Source organism: Carcharodon carcharias, chromosome 17, assembly GCF_017639515.1.
Source record: "Carcharodon carcharias isolate sCarCar2 chromosome 17, sCarCar2.pri, whole genome shotgun sequence".
NCBI lineage: Eukaryota > Metazoa > Chordata > Chondrichthyes > Lamniformes > Lamnidae > Carcharodon > Carcharodon carcharias.
In genome coordinates this window covers 82,328,060-82,350,477 of record NC_054483.1, presented here as the reverse complement: position 1 = coordinate 82,350,477, position 22,418 = coordinate 82,328,060, and the positions used below count along the sequence as shown (strand labels likewise).

Here is a 22,418-nt window from a genome sequence, read left to right as displayed (position 1 = left end):
GACATGCTGGAGCTGGGGAACTTTTATCGCTTTAAAATGACAGATTAAAATCTTACGTATTGTTTTTGTTGCTATCTTCGAGCTATAGTCACATTCAAGAGAAGTTGAGATAAAAGCTTGCAGAAAGCAGAAAATAATCTGCTTGTTTATGAGAATGTATTTAGTGATGTTGAAATATTTATCAGTCAGACAAAGAGAAGGAAGATAATGCAGGATAAGAAGGTTGCTGAAATCCCTTGCACAATGACCAGCTGTGGCTCCTTTACTCTAGAGGAAATCTGGAATTCAAATTTCAATTAGATTTAAATTTACTTTTGAGGTGATCTGGTGTAAGTTTGTTTTTTGTTTGCTTTTTAAGAGGTTGATTTGCTTTTTTAGGGAATTTCAGTAAGTTGCAGCTTCTGAAAAACCCAGGTACAAACTACTTTGAAAACTGCTTCTCGGTGGCTCCCGACCCCTGTGTGTAACCTGAAGATAAAGTTTTCAGGATTCACTAAACCAGTTAGGGCTTTAGGAGGCTGCAGGACACTCGGATGTGAAAAGGCACCATTAGTGCAACATTAAAACATAAGAAATAGTAGTGCTGATCTTCCTTAATTAATTCAAGGGATGTGGATGTTGCTCATTCCTAAATGTCTGAGATGTGGCGGTGAGCTGCTTTCTTGAATACATCTGAATTACTTGCTGGACCATCACATTGCTGTGGGCCTGGAGCCACATATAGGCCAGACTGGGTCAGGACAGCACATCACCTTTCCTCAAGAATATTAGTAAAGCAGCTGAGTTTTTACAACAATCTGGTAATTTTTTTGATTACTATTGCTGATACTAGCTTGATCCAGATTTATTTCATTGAATTTAAATCCCCCAGCTGTTATGGGATTTGAACTCACGGACAGAATTTTACTGGCCCCCAGATGGTGAGCTCGGTGGCGTCCCCAGCTCAGCCCCACCAACCGGTGGGAATTTTCTCAGTGGCGAGCTGCAAGACGGATCGGCTGCCCACTCCAAGGAGGCAGGCACCCTCCACCCTGGGTGCAAGGGATGCTGCTAGCTTCAACCCTCCCTGTGGGTCCATGCACCAAATAGGGAACAATGTAGACTGTCCCCTCCCGCACTCCACCAGAGGCTTTCCCCCTCCGACACTCAGCCTGTTAAAATTATTTTAAATTCATTTTTCTGGAAGTCCCCTAAAGTCCTCCTAGCTGCCTGAGCAGTGCCCACTCTATCCTGGTGACACTGCGGAGGCTTCAGAATGGAGCAGCAGCATCAGCAGCCCACCCTTTGTCCTTAATTGAATGAAGGGCCCCCAGGCGCCTAGTTTGGAGGCTGCCTGTGGTAAAATTGCTGAGCTGCTCCCGCTGCCAGCAAGTGCAGGCTCAGGACCCACATTTTGCATGAGATTAAGTTCAGCCCATGTCTCTAGATCATTAGTCCAGGCCTCTGAATTACAAGTTCAATAATATAACCACTATGCTGCCATACCCTGATGTAGAGGTGATTGGTCCACTCCCTGTTTTACCATGTGGCATTAGATGTAAATTTTAGCATGCAGGCCTTTGCATGATGTATGATTTTAAGAATGCACTTGTATCATCGGTGAGTGACATGATGACACAATTTTTAAATTTAACAATTACATCTCGAACTGCATCATTCCACTGCCATAATTCTACACACAAATATCATAAAAGATCTTGCATGGCAACATCAGACTTTTGACTCCAGTGTTTGGATCTCCATTTAAATTCTCATGTACATAACTATTTGGATATCTCTAAAGAGCCCAATATGACTTGGGTCATTTAAAAAGAAAGAAAAGCAGCAAATGCTGGCATTCTGAAACAAAAACAGAAAGTGCTGCATAACAGCTTATGAAAAGGGGAAAAAGAACAGTTAACATTTACTTACTTACCCAGGAAATGATAACCTATCTTTTCTCTTTTATCAGATTCTGATAGGCCTGATAATAATATTTGTTTATGTTACAGTTAGGGTTTTATTCTATTATGTGTGGGGGAGGAGGGAAAGAAATGGCTTGTGGTTTTTTTATGTGCAATTATTCTTTTTCTTTGTCTGAACATGTTAAATGTCTTCCTATTAAACCAAAGTCATAAAAGGTTATTATTTACCATAATGAATGAAGCAATTATTGTTATTAAGTATGTTGGCACTTTGTAAATGAACAGCAAACAGAACATTTTATAGATTGCAAGTAATTTACACTCCCAATTATAGTCATTAGTCAGCAGAAGACCGATTATTATCCTCCATTTGTATTAGTGGCAGCTAACCACATCTGATTCCAAGAGTATAATATATCTGGAACTGTCGCCATTTGGCAAACAAAATAACTCTCCAGCAGAAAATCACATATATAATTTAAAATTTAAAAAAGAACTAACTCTCTACAATACTGCAGCTAAAAAAATCAGTTGGCATATTTAAAGTAATATGAATATTGCTCTATTAACTCATGTAAGCATTTTCATATAAAATACCATGTAAATGCACACAAACTCTGTATAGCTATCGATTCTAACCTCTTACTGGTCTCTGTCTCGGACTGAACTGATTGTTTGCAATCTCAGTGTCCTATTTGACCTTGAACTGACTCCTACCCCACATCCTTACGATCACAATGACTGCCCCCTTCCACCACCATCAACACCACCTATCTTTGCTCTTGTTTCAACCCATATGCTGCTAAAACCCTTGTACATGCTTTTGTTACCTCCAGGCTTGTTTATTCTATTACTATGCTGGCCAGCCTCCCATCTCCTACCTTACCCTCCAAAACCCCACCGCCCGTGTTCTATTTCGCACCCAGTCCTCCTAACCTATCGCCCAGTGTTCACTTTGGCTCCATTTCACCCACCAATGCATAGATTTTAAAATTCTTATCTTCATTTATAAAATCCCTCCATGGCCTCATCCCTCACTATTTCTGGAACCTCCTCCAAAACTTCCTGCCTCCCGCAACTTGTTTCTTCATCTTTGTCCCCCTGTACTACCCTCATTTCCAAAGGAGCAAGGAATTCTAGCATTTCTGCAACTGTACATTTATGAACAATATAGGTGTTTATTTGTTTTTCTCCCTGGTTATCCTGATCTATTCAACTCTCAAGCAACCGGCACTATTTTGTTCATGTTGATTGCAGGGTCCTTCTATGCGTAGTCCTCCACAGAAACCTCTGCCAGCAAACCCCATTAGTCGGCCATCTCAACTGAACGCTCCCCCCATGCAGCGCCCTGAGATCCACATTAAGCCTGTCAGGTGAGTTACTTACTCAGTTCAACTTTTACTTGATTGTGAGTGAAATAAACTCTCAAAAAAACCAGCTAAACTGATTTACATTTGGCAGCGGAGAGCAAGAATGTCCTGTATGCTTCTGAACTATACTGACAAGCATTGTACAGATTTGTTGCACTTTCAGAAAACCAAAACAATACTCATGAACTTATGTATGACTTTGAAATGCTTTTACATCTACTGAACCCATCATAATATCTGTGATTTACATGAAGCATGGTGGAATGGACTCATTCTGGAACTCAAAATTGAATATCTGATAAAAGTCAATGGTGGTACATATCAGCACCTCCCTCCCCACTCCCAGACATTTTTGAAATTCTGTTATACAACTGTACGAATGGTAGATAAACTTGCCTGTTCTTTGGGATCTGAATCTCTTTGAAGTTTTTTTTTAAGACTGGTTTCTGCCAATGTTTGATGTTTACTAGATGTTCATGTGGTTAGGGTTTCAAAAGAGTTATTTTCTCTCTCCCTTCCCATCTTGGATCTCTGACTACCTCAAATCATTCTCCAGTCAAGGGGCTTATAATGATCTGCCAGTATTACTTTTGAGCTTACTGCAGGGTAGTTCATTGAAGTTGACTTTCTTGTCAAGTTTGCATTATTCCCTGTGAGGAAGCATGTAGACCCTGCTTGACATCTGTCTGACACAACCAAAATTAAAAAATTGTATTGCAGGTGTGAACCTGTACCTTACTGCTGCATGGTACAGCATACTGGAATAGCGACCTGCTTCTATTTTATAAGGTCATTTTTAATTAAAGCTCGATATATGCATTTCAATGATGAATTCAGAACACTTATTGAAGACCTGGATTAATTAAGCCTTAATGGATACAGTATTTTAGTTCAACAGAAACAAAAGACAAACAAAAATAAAAATACCTGGAAAAACTCAGCGGGTCTGACAGCATCTGCGGAGAGGAACACAGTTAACGTTTTGAGTCCATATGACTCTTCAACACAACTAAGGAAAAATAGAGAAGAGGTGAAATATAAGCTGGTTTAAGCGGGGGCTGGGACAGGTAGAGCTGGATAGAGGGCGAGTGATAGGTGGAGATAGCTAGAAGATGTCATAGACAAAAGGACAAAGGTGTTGAAGGTGGTGATATTATCTAAGGAATGTGCTAATAGGTGAAATTAAGGGTAGAAAGCAGGATGAGCAAGGTACAGATAGCCCTAGTGGGGTTGGGGTGGGGGGAAGGGATTGAAATAGGCTAAAAGGTAGAGATAAAACAATGGATGGAAATACATTTAAAAATAATGGAAATACATGGGAAAAGAAAAATCTGTATAAATTATTGGAAAAAAGGGGGATCGGAAAGGGGGTGGGGATGGAGGAGAGGGTTCATGATCTAAAATTGTTGAACTCAATATTCAGTCCAGAAGGCTATAAATTGCCTCGTCAGAAGATGAGGTGTGGTTCCTCCAGTTTGCATTGAGCTTCACTGGATCAATGCAGCAGGCCAAGGACGGGCATGTGGGCATGAGAGCAGGGTGGAGTGTTGAAATGGCAAGTGACAGGGAGGTCTGGGTCATGCTTGCTCTTCCTGTCGCTTGCCATTTCAACACTCCACCCTGCTCTCATGCCCACATGTCCGTCCTTGGCCTACTGCATTGTTCCAGTGAAGCTCATCGCAAACTGGAGGAACAGCATCTCATCTTCCAACTAGGCACTTTACAGCCTTCCGGACTGAACATTGAGTTCAACAATTTTAGATCATGAACCCTTTCGCCATCCCCACCCCCTTTCCGACCCCCCTTTTTTCCAATAATTTACACAGATTTTTCTTTTCCCATGTATTTCCATTATTTTTAAATGTATTTCCACCCATTGTTTTATCTCTACCTTTTAGCCTATTTCGATCCCTTCCCCCCACCCCACCCCCACTAGGGCTATCTGTACCTTGCTCATCCTGCTTTCTACCCTTAATGTCACTGTTAGCACATTCCTTAGATAATATCACCACCTTCAACACGTCTTTGTCCTTTTGTCTATGACATCTTTCGGCTATCTCCACCTATCACTGGCCCTCTATCCAGCTCTACTTGTCCCACCCCCTCCCCTTAAACCAGTTTATATTTCACCTCTTTTCTATTTTTCCTTAGTTGTGTTGAAGAGTCATATGGACTCGAAACATTAACTGTGCTCCCTTCCACAGATGCTGTCAGACCTGCTGAGTTTTTCCAGGTATTTTTATTTTTGTTTTGGATTTCCAGCATCCGCAGTTTTTTGCTTTTATCTTAGAAACAAAAGACAATTGGACGCACGAACAGAAAACAATAATTAAGGTTTCACAGAAACATCTTTTATCAGGTGCCACCTGTGCCTATTCTATGTGTAATGACAGAACATCCAAAGCTACCCTGAGTGCTGATTGTGCTATTAATCTTAAAATTGATAAATTTGAAAAACTCTATTTGAAATCTTGAAGATAGAATTTGTATTCTGGAGGTGTAGAATATCACATTATTGGTGAGTAGTTCCACCTAAATCTGTGGTATTCAATGCAATTTAATTTGACAATAAAAGCAGATTATTCATTTATCCTGAAGTGCTGCAGCTCACATCCATGTTGTTAAAATGCTAGTAATTTGATGTAGCTACAGTAAACTTTGTGTTATCTGGCACTCTGCCCACCGGAATTCTGTACTAGCCAGAATTTCTGATGTTCCTTAATGCAAATACCACCTAGAAGCAATTGCAAAGTTATCCGGAATCCAAAGATTTCCCAGGTCACCTCAGAATGGCTAGGCAAGCTTCTGGTCGAGGCGCTGGTATTCCTTCTTGTTTGCAGCCACTATTGTAATTTTTACTTTTGCTGTTGTGTGAATTATCCTGCGATTAGGGCATCCAATTAACCAGGGAAAAGCCGAGGAGAGAAGTTGAAAAGAGTTGTGTTGACACTAAAGCTGAAAATTGACATCTGTCAACATATTGAAAAGGGCAAGAATTGGAAGGTTTTGATAAAAGAATATGATGTTGGTTCATCCACGACATATGATATCAAGGGTCAAAAAGAACAATTGCTGAAGTCTTTCACTGGTTGTGAATCGATTAAAGCTGTTGAAGGACACTGTACTCTACATGCGCCCAAGTTAGAGCAGCTGGACAGTGTTTTACATGAATGGTTTTCATTGAAACAATTGAAGGGTACCCCTATCTCCGGCCCGGTGCTCATTGAAAAGGCAAAAAAATTTCGTGAGGGAATGAAATTGACTGAACCATGTGCAATTTCTGATGGATGGCTTTTGTGTTTTAAATTTTGTCACGGCATTGGAAGCTAGATGTGTCTGGTGAACAAAAATCGGCTGACCATGAAGCTGCAGAGAAATATTGTGAATTCTCTCACAAATTAATTGTTGAACATAATCTAACCCTTGATCAAATTTATTATGCGGACAAAACTGGCTTATGTTGGCGATATTTGCCGAATTCTACCCTAGCAAATGTGAATGAATCTGGTCCTACAGAATAAAAATAGAATTACAGTTCTTACATGTGCAAATGCTGCAGGCGCACATAAAGTAAATCTTTTAGTGGTTGGAAGATGTAAGCGTCCTAGGTCATTTAAAGGTGTTACACAGTTACCTGTAATTAGCAATGTGCAGAGTAATGCATGGATGGACAAAGACATTTTTCAAGAATGGTTTCATCCGCGGTGAAGGAACGTTTTAGGAAAATAGGAAAGCCTGAAGATAGCAAAGCTATTCTATTGTTAGCCAATTGGTAAGCTCACCCTCATGAACTTGAGTTAGTGAGTGGTAACATTTTTATCAATTTCCTGCCTCCCAGTGTAATCTCATTAATTTAACCTTTGGCTAAAGTCTCATCCAGAATATGAAATATTATTACAGAAGAGATTTCATGAGAAAGTTAGTCAATCATAATGGCACTATACAGAATGATCAATCTGTTCATGGCATAGAAGATGCAATTTTTAACATGGCCTGTGCCTGGAAATCAGTGGAAGTACAACATTGAAGGGCTTGGAAAAAGTTGTTGCTGGTGTTCTGTTTGCGGAAGACTCTTCTGATGAAGAGGATCTTGAAGGATTTAATGTAAGCCCTCGAACAAACGCATCATCTGAAATTATGGAAATGGTGAATGATACTCCTTCCACACACCCAATCAGCAACTTTGTGAAAGTGAGATAGAAATATGGGTTGAAGCTGACCAGAAGGCTGAAATGACACATACTTTTAGTGATGCAGAAATTATGGAGAGTGTTGTGAATCCTCAAAAGCTGAAGGAGACTGATAAAGACCTTGAAGAAGAAAATTTCAGTGAAGAGGAGAAAATAACTTGGGCTAATGCTGCTTCAGCTTTTATTAAATTTGATTGCACTGATTAAATTTGCTGCAAAACAATCTTGTTACTCCGCACTCTACTCTCGTGTAGAAAAGGCAGAAGGCAAATAGGCAAGCTGACATCAGGGATTTATTCAGTACAGCATCCAGGGCTTGCATTAGGCCACAATCTCCTACGCCATCCATATTCAGGAACAGTTGTAAGACATGTTGAGGATTAGTTCTGTTGAGTACCTGCATGCTGTATTATTTTATACTTTAATTTATGTTTTAATGTACTGTTGCAGATTAGAAGTAAAAAGATCACTGTTCTTTACCTCCTGAGTACTTTTATATTAGTTGATGCTACAAGTATTGCACTGTATTCCATTGGTAAATTAAATTCTCCATTAACCGGTACCACCCATTCCCCTTGCATGCTGCATAATAAAGATTTTACTGTACCATGGTCACGTGCCTTCCTATCTCAACACTCAGCATTCTTCCAACTTAGATTTCTTATGCAACCCTACTTCCTTCAACCTGCTATTCTCAGCCATGCCTTCATTCATTGAGGCCCTAAGGCCTGAAATTCCCTCTCTAAACCTCTCCACCTCACACTCCTCCTTTAAATTGCTCTTTAAAGCCTGTCTCATTGACCATGCTTTTGGTCACCTGTCCAATGGGCCAATTATTGTTTTCGAAATGGTGATAAAGTTGAAGACAGTCCCTGTTATTTATGTGCAAATATTGCAGCATTTTCAGTTGAGGGGCAGCTCCATGAATATCTAGAAGTTGCTGTCCAAGTTGCAGGCCTCTGCCATTAACTTTGTGAAAGTATCATCTCACTGTCTGCCTCACTGATGACTTGCATTGAAAGCCGTGACATTGCTGTACTTGTACAGTATATCCAAACTAAACTCACAGAAAGCTAAGTCTTGTCATTTTAAGTACCCTTTCAATGACATGGTAAGTGTTAATTACTACAGTCAACCTCTCTGGGCAGAATCATCCCAGATTGGCACTAAATGCAGTAGCAGGTGGGTAACCCTCCAGCCGCCGTGGCAGCTTTTCACGCCATATTGTCCCAAATCCGCCGCATTAATTATGCATTCCTGGGAAACATGGCATTTCCATGGCAGACTGGCTCTCATTCACCTGCCACACCATCACCTAACCTTTTCATCACGCCAGGCGCCATACTTAATGTGCAGCTGCACGCACACCTCTCAGTGCTTCCAGCCCACGACTGCTGCAAAGAAGACATGGCCCCGAAAGGCAAAAAGACTGCAGGCCCCAGGTTCAATGACGCATCCCTCAAGCGCGTTTTAGACGCAGCGGAGGCTCACTGTGATGTCTTCTATCCCTGCTCTGGCCGCAGGATGAACAGGAAACACACTAATCTGGCTTGGGAAGTGGTGGCAGCAGTGGTCAACTGCAACGCCCTGCAAAAGAGGACAGCCACCCAATACCACAAGAGGATGAATGATCTCCTCGTTTCACCAGACTAAGTCACTCTTCTTATCACTCTCAACTCACTCACAAACCCATCACACATCCACAGGGCCCTCACTCACTGCCAGTTCAAGGGATATCACCATTCACTCTCTCACACACACCTTCAATGTCCTCATCCCATCCATGGGACCACTCCCACCCACACAGGCCAGGCATATTTATCATCTGGCCTGGCAGGCGTCCTGCTTACAGTCTCTCCATCTCTATTTATGCAGGACAAGCTGGCACACAACAAGAGGGAGAGGTCACTTACTGATGGAGGAATGCCTGAAATCAAGGTCCTCATGGACTTGAAAACAGAGCCATTCAGCTGGCCTGCAATGATCTGGACCATTCCTGTGCTGACGGTGAGGTCGGTGCTGCTCTACCAAGTGAGGATCCAGCAGTGCAACCCCCATCGGACAACCATGCCGTGAGTGATGTGTCCTGTTTCACAGGCCACTGCCATGCACTAAATATTTCTCCCTGCTTTCGCAGGCACATCTGCCAAACAGCTGACAGAGTCCACGACCCAGGGCCTCCAATCAAGCCCTGAAGAAACCTCTGAAGAGGAATCTGAAGGAACCCTCCCAGAAGTTCCAACACAGCGCTCACCCACACATCCACCAGCGCAGAGACACACATCTTGTTGGGACCTAGCTTAGAGTAACCTCGGTATCACATCACACTGTCTGATCCACAGCAAGAGGCAGCAGGCACTTCCCAGCTGTCTGGCATTCAGAGGACTGCTGGAGGCCTGAAGTTTGCTGATTCTGAGTCAGATGATGAGCCTGTGGACTCTGTCATGTCACAGTTGCTGGAGCCGCAAAGGCAACTTCAGGAACACCAGGAAGGGATGTCCGCTGCACTCCTCAGATTGCAATGATGGAGGAGTCCGTCCACCTTCGCTCTGAGGTAATAGCGTTGGAATGCCAATGCACTGAGGTCAACACTGGTAGGATGGCAGCTGCCATGGAGACCTGGGCCCTGGACATCACTCTTGGACTGCTGCATGGGCTGAACTTCATCGCTGATGCTAACAGTGTGTATTCGAGAGGGGTGCAGGGCAGCTCGATCTCATTCCAGCTACCCCTTCTCCTTAAGGAGTCTGCCAGCAGCCCTTGGGCACCCATTGAGAGGAGGATCAGCAGGTGCACACCCTGGGGCCACCTAGGTGATTCCAGAAGGTCCAGCCTATTCAAATTCCCTCTTCCTGTGATCCCAGCAGCTCCAGCTCCACAGCTCGAGGAGCGTGCCACTGCCACACAGCTGGTCCCCGAATGCAGGCCGGGGCCCTCAAGGTCTCAGCCCTCCAGAGGACGCCTGACAAGGTCATCACAGACAGGATGTAACAATCAGCCGGCTGCCTCCATCTCAGCTGTGGATGTCTGGATTGCACCAAGATGCAGTGGCAGGGTTAGGAAGGTTAAGAAGATGTAACTCTTTCGAGTACAAACCCGTTTCCATCTGTTTCAGATGAAGTTACATTGTTTCATAGTTTGCCATTGTGAGATTTGAACTCTAGATCTTGGGGTTACAAACCCAGTACCATAACCACTTGGCTATTTAGGCCAAGCACAGCCTGGGCACAGATGTTAATCACTTGTACATAACGTCCACCATTGTCAATAATCTCACAAGAATGTCTCCTTGCCTATGGCTCCTTGTTCTAATGAGCAGTGTTCCTGTCACTCAGATATGAAACCTTTCTGTACAAGATAAAGGCAGGTGTCTCAGTCCAGGGCCTCTCCCCTGTACTTTGTGCAACCTTCAGAACAAAGTGATCATTCGGCCTCACAGTCCCTGGACACATTACTGAAGGTAATATACATACACCTCGATGGTGCTTGTCATTGCTGCCAGAATATTGTGGGTAGGCGTCACAGAGTTCCGTCTTTCTCTCTGTGTGCTCTCATCCCCATTAAGGTGGAGCTGGTCCCCATCTCTTCAGCATCTGTGACCAGTGACACTGCTCCTGAAAGGGTCAGACGCTGAAGGTGGACAAAGGATCAGATGCTTTTAAAGTTTCATGGCTCCATCTCTATATGAGCCTGATCACAGAGCACAAACAAGCTGCCCTTGACCAGATAGGAGTCAGTCTTTCATAGAGGCTGTGTGAAGATCTATGGAGTGTCCTGACTGCATGTCGTCATCATTCTCCTGGAATCGCGTGACTATTAGGGTCTTCACTGCGTCTCCATGACTGGAGCATTCTCACAGAGGGTATGCGCACTGCCATAAGCCAGACTGGAGTCAAGCGTTCATGTAGATGCAATATGAGGATCCATGGTGTCTCCTCACTACATGTCATCAACATCCTCTCTGAGGGCTCCCAAGTGCGTCCTGCCTCATCTAGCCAGTGCAAGGGCCTCATTGCCGTCATCGTCGCCTTCGAGGACCTCTTCACCCTCATCACTGTTGACATCCTCCTCATCAGAGGAGACCTTCAGCTGCTCCATCTCCTCCTCAGCCAGATCATCTCCACATTACAGCACCAGGTTGTAAAGGGTGCAGCACATGATGACGATGCGTAACACCCTCTGTGGACTATATCGCATGGCTCCACCAGGCTGGTCCAGGCACCAGAGCCTCGTTTTCAGCATCCTAATGATTTGCTCCACCAAGTTGCAAGTTGCAGCATGAGCTTTATTATACCTTCGCACTGCTGCAGCCTGAGGCCACCGCATGGATGTCATCAGCCAGGACTTCTGCGGGTAGCCCTTGTCCCTAAGGAGCCAACCCTGCAGCCTCTGTGGACTCTGGAAGACATCAGGGCTCTGTGACTGACTGAGAATCTAGGAGTTGTGGACTCTCCCTGGAAACTGTGCGCAGACCTGCAGGATGCACATGCGGTGGTCTTACACCAGCTGCACGTTCAGTGAAACGAATCCCTTGCGGTTGATGTAGTTAACCACATGTTGCAACAGAGATCTGAGCGCCAAGTGAGTGCAGTCAATTGCACTCTACACCAATATTTGGGCAAAATGCTCCAATTGCTCTTGCATCCCGGACTCCTGGTCCCGGGCGAAATGTACAAAGTTGTGTGGCCTTGTGAAGGTGGCATCCATGAACTTATGGATGCAGTTGTAGGCTGAGGCTTGTGATATTCCACAAAGGTCACCTGTGGAGTCCCGAAAGGAACCACTGGCGTAGAAATTGAGCGTCACTGTCACTTTCTTGGTCACAGGCAGTGGATGCCCTCCATGTCCACGTGCCACCAACAAATCCTGCAGCAGCTGGCAGATGTGACCAACAAGTTCCCTAGACATGCGCAGTCTTCAGCAACACTGGTTCTCAGTCATCTGCAGGAATGAAAAGTGCCTTCTATAGCCGATCAGTGACAGCTCACTGTGGCTCTTCGACGGTGTGTCAGGTGCCCCAGACGCTCCTTCTTCCAAAGGGTGGTGCCTTTGCCCTCCCCTCCCCCATGCAGGGCATACTTTACCACGCACCCCCCCAACAAAGTTGCCTTAACCTTGAAGTACAACAGGCATCCCTCATAAGCGCTCCTCAATGTTACTATGCACTCACCTCCAAATTCCCCTCAAAGTGCAGCCCACCAAGTGCATGCCTGTTATACGCTGTTGTGAAACACGTCAGCATGCAATCACGCCAACATGAGCGGACAATCCAGTGGAGGGCGGGATGAGTCCAGCGGGCTAGCCTTAATGATATACTGATATATTACAATGAGATTCCTGACGTCTGATGGTGGGATACGCATCAACAAGCTGAGCAGACAATCACAAACTAGTTTCATGACGTCGTGCAACCCATTTTTTGCCATCTTGCCATATTGCCCCTTTAGGCCACTGAACATGCCCGACTCCAGTGGGCACGGTCAATACCACCCTCTGTCACAGAAAACTCTCTAGTGTAGGTGTGGATTCTCATTCTTTTAAGTATTAATTGTTGCTGGAGATTTTTAAAAATGCAAAATTTTGAATAAAAAAGTACTTTTTCTGTTTCTTTTCCTTCTCTCTTAATGCAGTCTTTTTTCCTTCTTTATTTCTCTTTCTGTGCCTGATTTAACATTGAAATCATCCATTCTAATTTACACTTCCTTCTCAGTCCTTACATTTTATTCACAAACCTTCAACCTGATTGGTTAAGGAGCCACAGTTGTTTGTTCTATTCACTCTTGTCCCTCGTTTCTCTGTTATCAGTTCATACATACAGCAACTTGCTACCCTAAAAATGTAAAAACCTAAACATGCAAGGGCAAGTCTGATGGCAGACACCAGTAGGTGACCTGCTTACCAAAATCTTTGGCATAGTATCAATTTTTGTCTGATTACCCTTCTCTGAGGTACTTTGGGGTTGTTCACTATGTTAAAAGTAATACATAAATGCAGGTTGTTGTTGGTAACAACTTATTTTTGAGAAATAATTTAGACTATTTACATTTATGTTAGTAAATTATGTGATTTGATAGAGGTTTTTTTTTACTTTTTCATGGAATATGAGTATCACTGACAAGGCTAGCATTTGTTGCCCATCCCTAATTGCCTTTGACTGAGTGGCTGGCTTCAGAGGGTAGTTAGGAATCAACCACATTGCCAAGGGTCTGGAGTCACATATAGACCAGACCAGGTAAGGATGGCAGATATCCTTCCCTAAAGGATATTAGTGAACCAGATGGGTTTTTATGGTAATTGATGGTGGTTTCATGATCACCATTACTGTGACTAACTTTCAATTCCAAATGCATTAATTGAATTTAAACTCTACAGCTGTCATGGTGAGATTTGAACCATGTCCCGAGAGCATTAGCTTTGGCTTCTGGATTACTAGTTCAGTGACATTACCACCGCGCCACTATCTTCCCACAAGGGATTTAAAATTATGAAGGAATGGGGTGAATTAGAGAGGAACAGACTGCTACTCTTGTCTTTCTAGCTGGTGGAAGCCATAGGTTTGGGAGGTACTTTCGAAGAAGCCTTGCTGCTGTGCATCCTGTAGTTATTAAATCCTGCAGCAGTAGTGAAGGGAGTGGATGTTTAGAGTAGTGAATGGAGTGCCGATCAAATAGAGCACTTGGTTGTCAATGTAGGATGTAGGTTGTCTGCTCGTGAAGCTGCAACCATCCAAGAAAGTGGAGAGGCTTTGGAGAATCAGAAGTCTTGCCACCAAACGCGCAGCCTTTGACTTGCTCGGGCAACCGCAGCATTAATATGGCTGATCCATTTGAATATCTGGTCAATAATATCCCTAAGGATTTTAATGACGTGGGGCATGATAATGGTAATACCATTCAATGTCAGGGAAAGGTGGTTTGGGACTCTTTCGTTTGAGATTATAATTGCCTGGAGCTTGGTTGCACAAATGTAACTTGCCACTTATCAGCCTAAGCCTTAATGTTGGCTAGGTCTTGCTGCATGCAGGCATAGGTTTCTTCATTACCTGATGAATTCTGAATGGGCACGACAATTATCAACGAACAACCCCATTTCAAATCTTATAATGGAGAGGTCATTGATGAACCAGCTGAAGATAAGCGCACCGAGAACACTGTGTTGTGGAACCCCTTCTAGCCTCCAAAAACCACAATCATTTCCTTTGGGCCAGGCATGACTCAAACCACTGCTGTGTTACTCCATGATATCCATCGACTTCACTTTTACTAGGTTTCCCTGGTGCCACATTTGATCAAGTGCTGCCTTGATTGCAGTCACTCTGGAATATTGTTTGTGTCTATGTTAGGACCTAGGCAGTAATGAGATCTAGAGATGAATAGTCTGGCAAAACCCAAATGAAGCATTCATTGAATAAGCTATTGGTAAGTGCCATTTTGCTAATGATTGGAAGTAGGCTGAGGGCATTATTGCCTAGATTGGATTTGTCCTGCTATTCATGTCCAGCTGGAAAATTTTCCACATTGCTGAGTAGATCCCAGTATTGTAGCAGTACTGAAATAGCTTGCTGAGTGACTCTACTAATTGTGGAGTGCAGGTCTTCAACACTACAGCCAGCATGTTGTAGGACCTCATTGCCTTTTCTATATCCAGTGCAGTTAACTATTCTTGATGTCATGTAATTGTATTGGCTAAAGACCTGTGATATTGGGGGCTCAGCAGAAACCTGACCCACCTGGCACTTTTGGCTGAACATGGTTGTGAGCATTTCCGCCTAATCTTTTGCACCCAAATGCTGGGCTCTGTAGTCATTGAGAATAGGCTGTTCATGGAGCCACCTTTTCCAATAAGATGTCTAACTGTCTACCATCATTCGCGACTGGTGTGGTAGGGCTGAAGAGCTTTGACCTGATCTGTTATTTGTGGGATCACTTAACTGTGTCCCTGACATGTATTTTGATTATGTAATTTCATAATTCGTACATTTTAGGAATATAACTTTTAGGTTGGGGATTGAAATTTTTAAATCTAAGAAATGAAAACTCGGGGTTGAGAAGCTAGTAGACAGACATAAAGTAATTATAATTCAAAGGATGGTCCATCTAACATAAAGGGATCAGAGTTAGACGTGTAAAAATAATGAGCAATAGATGGTCCTTTCTTCACAATGGAGTCACTGTGCCTGCTAAGGTTGCATTTATCCCCATTAGAGAGACAAGTTCTTCATGTAGTTTCCCCAGATCAAAAGAAAGGTTTGGACAAAAGACAGGTTTGGGAATTGGAAATGATTGGTTTGAATCTTTATTTGGTACATCCTAAATGTGCCACATTGCCATGTGGATAGATTGCAAGGAAGGTTTTTTTTTGGTTTTGGGTTTATCTATGTGTTTTCTCACAGAAGCAAGCAGCTGGAGCCTGTAAACAGCCTTGAGACAAGCAGAGAGAGAGAATCTGCCAAAGACGGTAAACCAGTAGCTGAGGGCTATCAGAAACCAAGCATGTTTTCTGATTTTGGAGTCACTGAGAAAGAAAGCGGTGAGGCCCATGCTTGAGCTGGAGTGTCCAAAATTATGATGTGCTTAAGAGAGTTAGAGGGTTGACTAGTCAGATGTGTTGGAAGACCCCAAGAAATCTCACACCTCAGAGAACAGAGGGAATATTGAGGAGAATTAAGGTAAATTCCTGAATGCTGTGGCACACTTTGGTTTGGTCCCAAGAGAAGTGAAGGGACCCTCAAGATCCTGTAAAGTAAAGGGAACTCTTTGGTGGAAATAAAAGTAGAACAGGGCGTGGCCTGTTGAGACTGTCCGGCTTAAAGAATTAATGTTTACAAAATACGGCATTGTTAGCGGTACTTGCTTTTTTTAACTCTTGTACAGTAAAGGTTTTTGTTTAAAATGTGAAATCTAATGGCATAATTGTTTTGGTTAATAACTGGGAATTCAAGTTATTGGTCTCTACCGAGATCATAACACATACAAATTTATTTGTTTAGCCTGCATGTAGTCCTGTGTTGTAGCTTTGTTAGTTTGATACCTCGTTTTCAGGTATGCCTGGTACTGTTCTTGGCATGCCCATCACACTTCTTATTGAACTAGGGCTAATCAACTGGCTTGATGGTGATGGAGCAGTGAGGAGTATGTTGAACTATGAGATTACAGATTGTGGAGATAAAAAGAAAAAAGAAAGACTTGCATCTATATAGCGCCTTTCACAACCTCAGTGCATCCCAAAGTGCTTTAAGTCCACTGAAGTACTTTTGAAATGTAGTCACTGTTGTAGGAAATGTGACAACTAATTCGCACGCTGCAATTTCCCATTAACAGTAAGGTGATAATGAATGGATAATATGATTTGTGATGTTGATTGAGGAATAAATATTGGCCCAGACATCAGAAATAACACTCCTGCTCTTCTTTGAAATAGTGTTATGGGATATTTTACATTTACCTGATGAAACAGATGGGCCTCAGTTTAACATCTCATCCGAAATATGGCACCTCTAACAATGACTCCCTCAGTACCGCACAGAAGTGTCAGCCTATATTTCTGTGTTCAAATGCTGAAGTTGGATCTGAACCCACAATCTTCTGACTTGGAGGCTATAGTGTTAACAACTGAAACACAGCTGACCATGATTCTGCAGCTATTGCTGATGGCCTACAGTACTTATTGGGCATTACTGAGCTACTTGGTGATGGACACCCAAAGTACATTCTGTGTCCATACTACCCTCATTGTTTCCTCCAATTAATGTTCAACATGGAGGAATACTGATTCACCAGCTAAGGGAGGGTGACAATAGTATTGTTTGATGGATTCTATGCCCATATTTGACCTGAAGCCATGAGAATCATGGATTCAAGAGTCAATGTTGAGAAATCCCATGACCAGTCTCACCTGGCATATATTGCTGTGCCCTTACATTTGCGGGATTTGAACTACTGTGAGACAGGACATGCCCAATGATTTTTAAATTATCTTCCTTAATTTTTTGGCCTCATCCTTCCCTATCTTTGTAACCTGCTCAGCCCTACAACCCTTTGGAGGACTCAACCCTTTGGTGCTCCTCTAATTCTGGCCTTTTGCGCATTCTCCATTTCCTTTACCCCGCCATTGCTAGCTGTGCCTTTAAACATCTGGGCTTGAGTCCTGGAATTCCCTCCATAAACCTTTCTAGCCCACTCTCCTTCTAAAATGCTCCTTAGTACCTACGTCTTTGATGAAGTTTTTCATTGCTTGACCTAATAGTTCCTTCTTTGGCTCAGTGTCATTTTTTGTCTGTTTATACTCTTTGCATTGCCTTACGACATTTAACTGCATGAAAAGCACTATGTAAATGCAAATTGTTGTTCTTGTTGGCATCACTAACCCATTTAAGGTGGATTAAGGTTTATGCTGAAAAGCAGAAAGACTAATGTCAGACAAATACAGTTCAGGTCTATTGAGTAGTATTCAATATCAAACCTTCAGGAGCAAACAAATACATGAAGAAACTGTGATTAGCTCTAATTTCATTTGATTATAGTCTTCTTCTTTCTTTCAGACCAGCACCCAAGAAGCCTCAGCAGTATAGTAAAATTAACCAACGTTGTTGATATCGAATGACAGAAGAACTTTACCTGCCAGCAACTGACCAAACGTTTGCACTATATGAAAATTCTAAATGGACTGTATCCTCTTATTAACCAGCATTGTGAGCAGGAATGGTTTTGCTACATATCCATATCTGTGTCAGAATTTCTTGACTGGCATGGGCAAAGGATAGCAAGTTTATGGTGACTGCCAAGCTATTCCTTTTACCGTTAACTAGAAGAGGAAATAATCTTTATATGTATATAGTTGAGAAATGCTGATACATAGAATATCAATGTTTTATACAATGAAAGTGGTTCTGCCAATCCACTATCTTCTGGTACCACAAAAATCTTAGCAACATGCTGTAGTGGCTTCATTGTACCATATCACTGGCTGTTTTGGTGTAACATCTGCTTCCACACTAAAAATGCATTTTATTCCATTTTTAAAACTAATATGTCATCAGAGCAAATTATTTAGACAGTAAAAGCACCAAAATATATTAGTGCCTTCACTGTATAAAGACACCACATGGACATAATGCCCTTGTGTTTTATGTAATCAGATCCACTCATTGTCTAAGTGTTGTATGACAGCAGGACATATATGGCATTCATAAAATCAATCAAATCTTTTTGTGACTTGTGAAATCACATGGTTAGGCATTTTAATTTAACAGAAGTACTGCATGTGTTGATAGTGATTGACCAATTGTTTGAAATGCATCCTTATACTGTAAATAAGAGGTAAGCTCACACCACCAAATGGTGTGATCAAATTAGTTGGTGCTTAACATATTTTGTGTACTATAATAGAACTGATAGATAAAGGGATTCTGAGCTCCTGTTTTTGGTGCTGTGGCTCCTTATGGTGCTGTGTACTTGCTCAGGTACGTGTAAATTATTAATTTATGTTGAATATTTATTGCAATGCAGTGCACTGTGGTAGACACTTTTACAGTAGCTGAATTTTCTTAAATGAAAACTCTCTGAGTGTCATAATTGTGATCATTTTCAGTGAAAAACATTCTGCCTAATTGCAACTAAGCAGAATAAATGTATTTGCTCTAAAGTTACTAGGGCACCAATAAACACAATGTGCTATTATTCTTAAGCAGCAGGAATTTAAAAAAATCAGATTCGGATGAGGAATTCAGCACAGATTGGATTGATTCACAGAATTCACCCAAATCAAATCACTGCATTGTTTCCTTTTTCAGGTCAACCATTTTGTAAAATGATTTTTAAAAATTCCAAATGTGTTATTAGTATCTGATGTAGTTTATTGATTAAACTATACTCACATTTTGTAGCATTTACATATACTAGAAGGTCAGCTAGCCACTCAGAGCTCTTATTTTTAAATGAAATGTATGTAACATTCCATTTAAGCGTGTTCAAGCTTGTTGTATGTTTAGGTTTTATGGGGAAACATTTCTGCAATTTGTTTCCTCTGCCATTGATTCAAGATTATGCTTGTGAACTGTCCATTATTCACTAAACTCAGTGTTCAAATACTTCCCTTGGTGTCACTGGTTATTTTGTACATCAATAAGCTTTAATTCTTCAAGATCACACTAATACGTTTATACCAAAATAAAGAGTAGAATCACATTTATTTAGATATTATCCATTGTAATATGGGTTCTTTAGATGTCTCAATGATGAGATCTTGAGGCTTGTATATTTAAACGTAAACCGTTTATTGTTAACATTTAACTATTTACAGAATCCAGGTTACTGTCTTACATGGTGTTCTTACCTCCATGCAGGCTGTCTCCAGACTGTTCTCTCTAGACTGTTCGCTCAGTCTACTACCACGTGACTCTACACATCATACCGTAGGTGGTGCTATTCTCCAGGTCCACAGGCCAAGCAGCTTTACATTATAATAGCATGCAAGCACATACATCATACAACATCACCATTTCTTCTCCAAAGAAAATTTTCCTTTCTATCTATTTGTAATACAATATTTACTTGCCATCCCTACTCCACCATCTCAAGTCTCTGACTTTATAAATTCAGACAGTCTTCAGGCTTGATAGTTCTTCCACATCTTGGTCTACCACATGTAAGGAATGTTAGTAGCTCTGTGTTTCTGGTACTTGGTTAGCGCCATTTGATTCACTTTTTGCACTTCTTCGAATTGCGTTTCTCTTTATTAACAACATTCTGTTTTTTTTAGCCACTGTGGGTTTGTTCCATTCCTTCTGAAGGGAATGTGCACTCTGTTCATTCCTAGAGTGGACTCAAATTTTCTTTTTCCATGGTGTCTGCCGTGTTCTTGCTGGATGTACATGTTTTGCAAATGGAACCTTCATTTCCACTTGATTCACAATTTTAGCCAAACATTTGTTCGCTATTTTATTTTCAAATCCTTTTGCAAGCTTATGAATCTTCATTCAGCTCAGCTTTTTCTTCTCACGCCTTGCATTTCAGAGTCGGATTTGCATTTTCCGACCTCATCTCTTCCTTTTCTTTTTCTATCTACAACAGTACTTTGTCCTTGTCTTTCGTTTTGGTTTCACTGTTGGCCAGTTCTGTCTCCAATGAAGCCTTAACTTGTTTCAGGTCTGTAATTGTGCTACTCATGGCTTCATTATCCACTTGAAGCTTGGAAAGTTCCACAGCTTTTACTTTCAATGCCTCCTCTTTTCCATTCAACTGCTACTTCAGCTCTTCAGTCAGCTTTTTTTTGTAGTTTTGGCTTTCTCCAGGAACATGGAACATTGCTGAGTATCCTCTGCCAACTGGGCCTTCAGTTTGTTCAGAGTGATGTTAAATTTATTTTGCTTCTCTTCGTAATTTTCCAGAAAAATAAACTTTGTCCTGAGGGATTCTCGTAACATGTGAAGGTCTTTCAACAGGTTTTCCTTTTCTTTGCGAAGCTCACTTGTTTCATTTTGAGCTTTCCTGTAGTTCAGTAGAGTCTCTTCGAATTTCTTCCACCATGCTTCCATTCTGCTGCTGAAAAAGTCTCCATTTCTTCATGTTGCTGAATGGTTATGCATTCCTTTTGCATTTGATCTTGAAGAACAATCAGTTGTTCTTTCAACTGTTAATTTTCCTGTTGAACCTTTGCCAACTCACTCTGGGCTTCCGTGCATCGGTCGTTGCTACTGATGATTCCAGTACAGCTTTTTCTGAAGTAATATTCAATGTCCTTTTTAGCTCCTCATGTTTTTCCAAGGCTACAAATTGACTCTTCAAGACATCTTTCAGGGTCGCAACTTCTTTGTGTGTCTTTTCTGCTACTGTTTTGCCTGGCTGTACATTTAGTTGAGCTTTTCCAACTCTTGCTTTGATTTGCCAACTGTGGAATTGAGAGTCGCTATTCCTTCCTGATACCTTTGTATTATCTCTGAAATTTGTTTGTTCGGATCTTGAACACTTTGGTTCATTGAAGACTTCAGTTTATCTGGAATTTTCAAAATCTTCCAGTTCAGCTTTGATGTGAACATTTTCTTGTAGAATAGCTTTATTTACTTTTTGCACATTTTGCTTCTTTTGAGTTACCTCAGATGGCTTTCCTTCATTCATAGCCATCTGCTCACTCTACACTGCCATCTGTCTCCCTTGCTCTCATGTCTTTTGGCTCCCTTTCTCTGGAGTCTTTTGTTGTGCTCGCTCCACAGTCTTTTGTTGCCCTTGGCACTTTATTGGGAGTTGCCCTCCCTCTGGGGTCTCTTGTTGCCCTCAGTGGAGTTTCCCTCTCTCTGGGGTCTCTTAATGCCATCGGCGGAGTTGCCCTCTCCCTCTCTGGGGTCTCTTGTTGCCCTCGACAGAGTTGCCCTCTTTCTGTCTATGGCTGTTTTCTTGTAATTACCTCTTGCCTCTTTAAGACTGAGTGCAGTAACCATTTTTGTTATACTCAGGCTGTCAGCAAATGTTGGGCTTTCTTTGGTGACTTTCCGCTCTTTTTCAATTTTGGCAGGCTCGCCAGCAATTGTGCGCTTAATTTTTTTTAAAAAACTCTTTTAGGTAAAGTACTGCAGCATTTCTTTTCTGGGCCAGAAAATCGATTTCAAGGCAATTCTTTCTTGTTTTTATTTATTTCACGGGTCCTTTGCACGCTGAATGTCCTGAGCACCGAGAGTTTTAAGAACGTAAGAACTAGAAGCGTGAGTAGGTAATTCAGCCCGAGCCTGCACCGCCATTCAAAACGATCATGGCTGATCTCATTTCTGCCTCAACTCCAATTTCCCGCCCTCTCCCCATAACCTTACAACCCGTTACTAATTAAAAATCTATCTCCTTTATTTATTCAGCGTCCCGGCATCCACTGCACTTTGAGGTAGTGAATTCCACAGATTCATGACCCTTTGAGAAAAGTAATTCCTCCTCATCTCTCATTTAAATCTACCACCCTTAACCTAAAAC

At 42.0% G+C, this 22,418-nt stretch overlaps 1 protein-coding gene across 3 annotated transcripts in view; it reads left to right on the top strand.

Annotated features, from left to right (window-relative positions):
* Positions 1 to 19,555, top strand: part of LOC121290177 (disintegrin and metalloproteinase domain-containing protein 12-like) — a 450,435-nt gene extending 430,880 nt beyond the window's left edge. For all 3 annotated transcript variants that reach the window (XM_041210433.1, XM_041210431.1, XM_041210430.1), the window contains exons 22-23: positions 3,162 to 3,277; positions 18,005 to 19,555. In XM_041210433.1, the coding sequence (XP_041066367.1) occupies positions 3,162 to 3,277; positions 18,005 to 18,056 (168 nt within the window). In that variant the 3' untranslated portion in view covers positions 18,057 to 19,555. The remainder of the gene's footprint in view (positions 1 to 3,161; positions 3,278 to 18,004) is intronic.
* Positions 19,556 to 22,418: the final 2,863 nt, after the last annotated feature.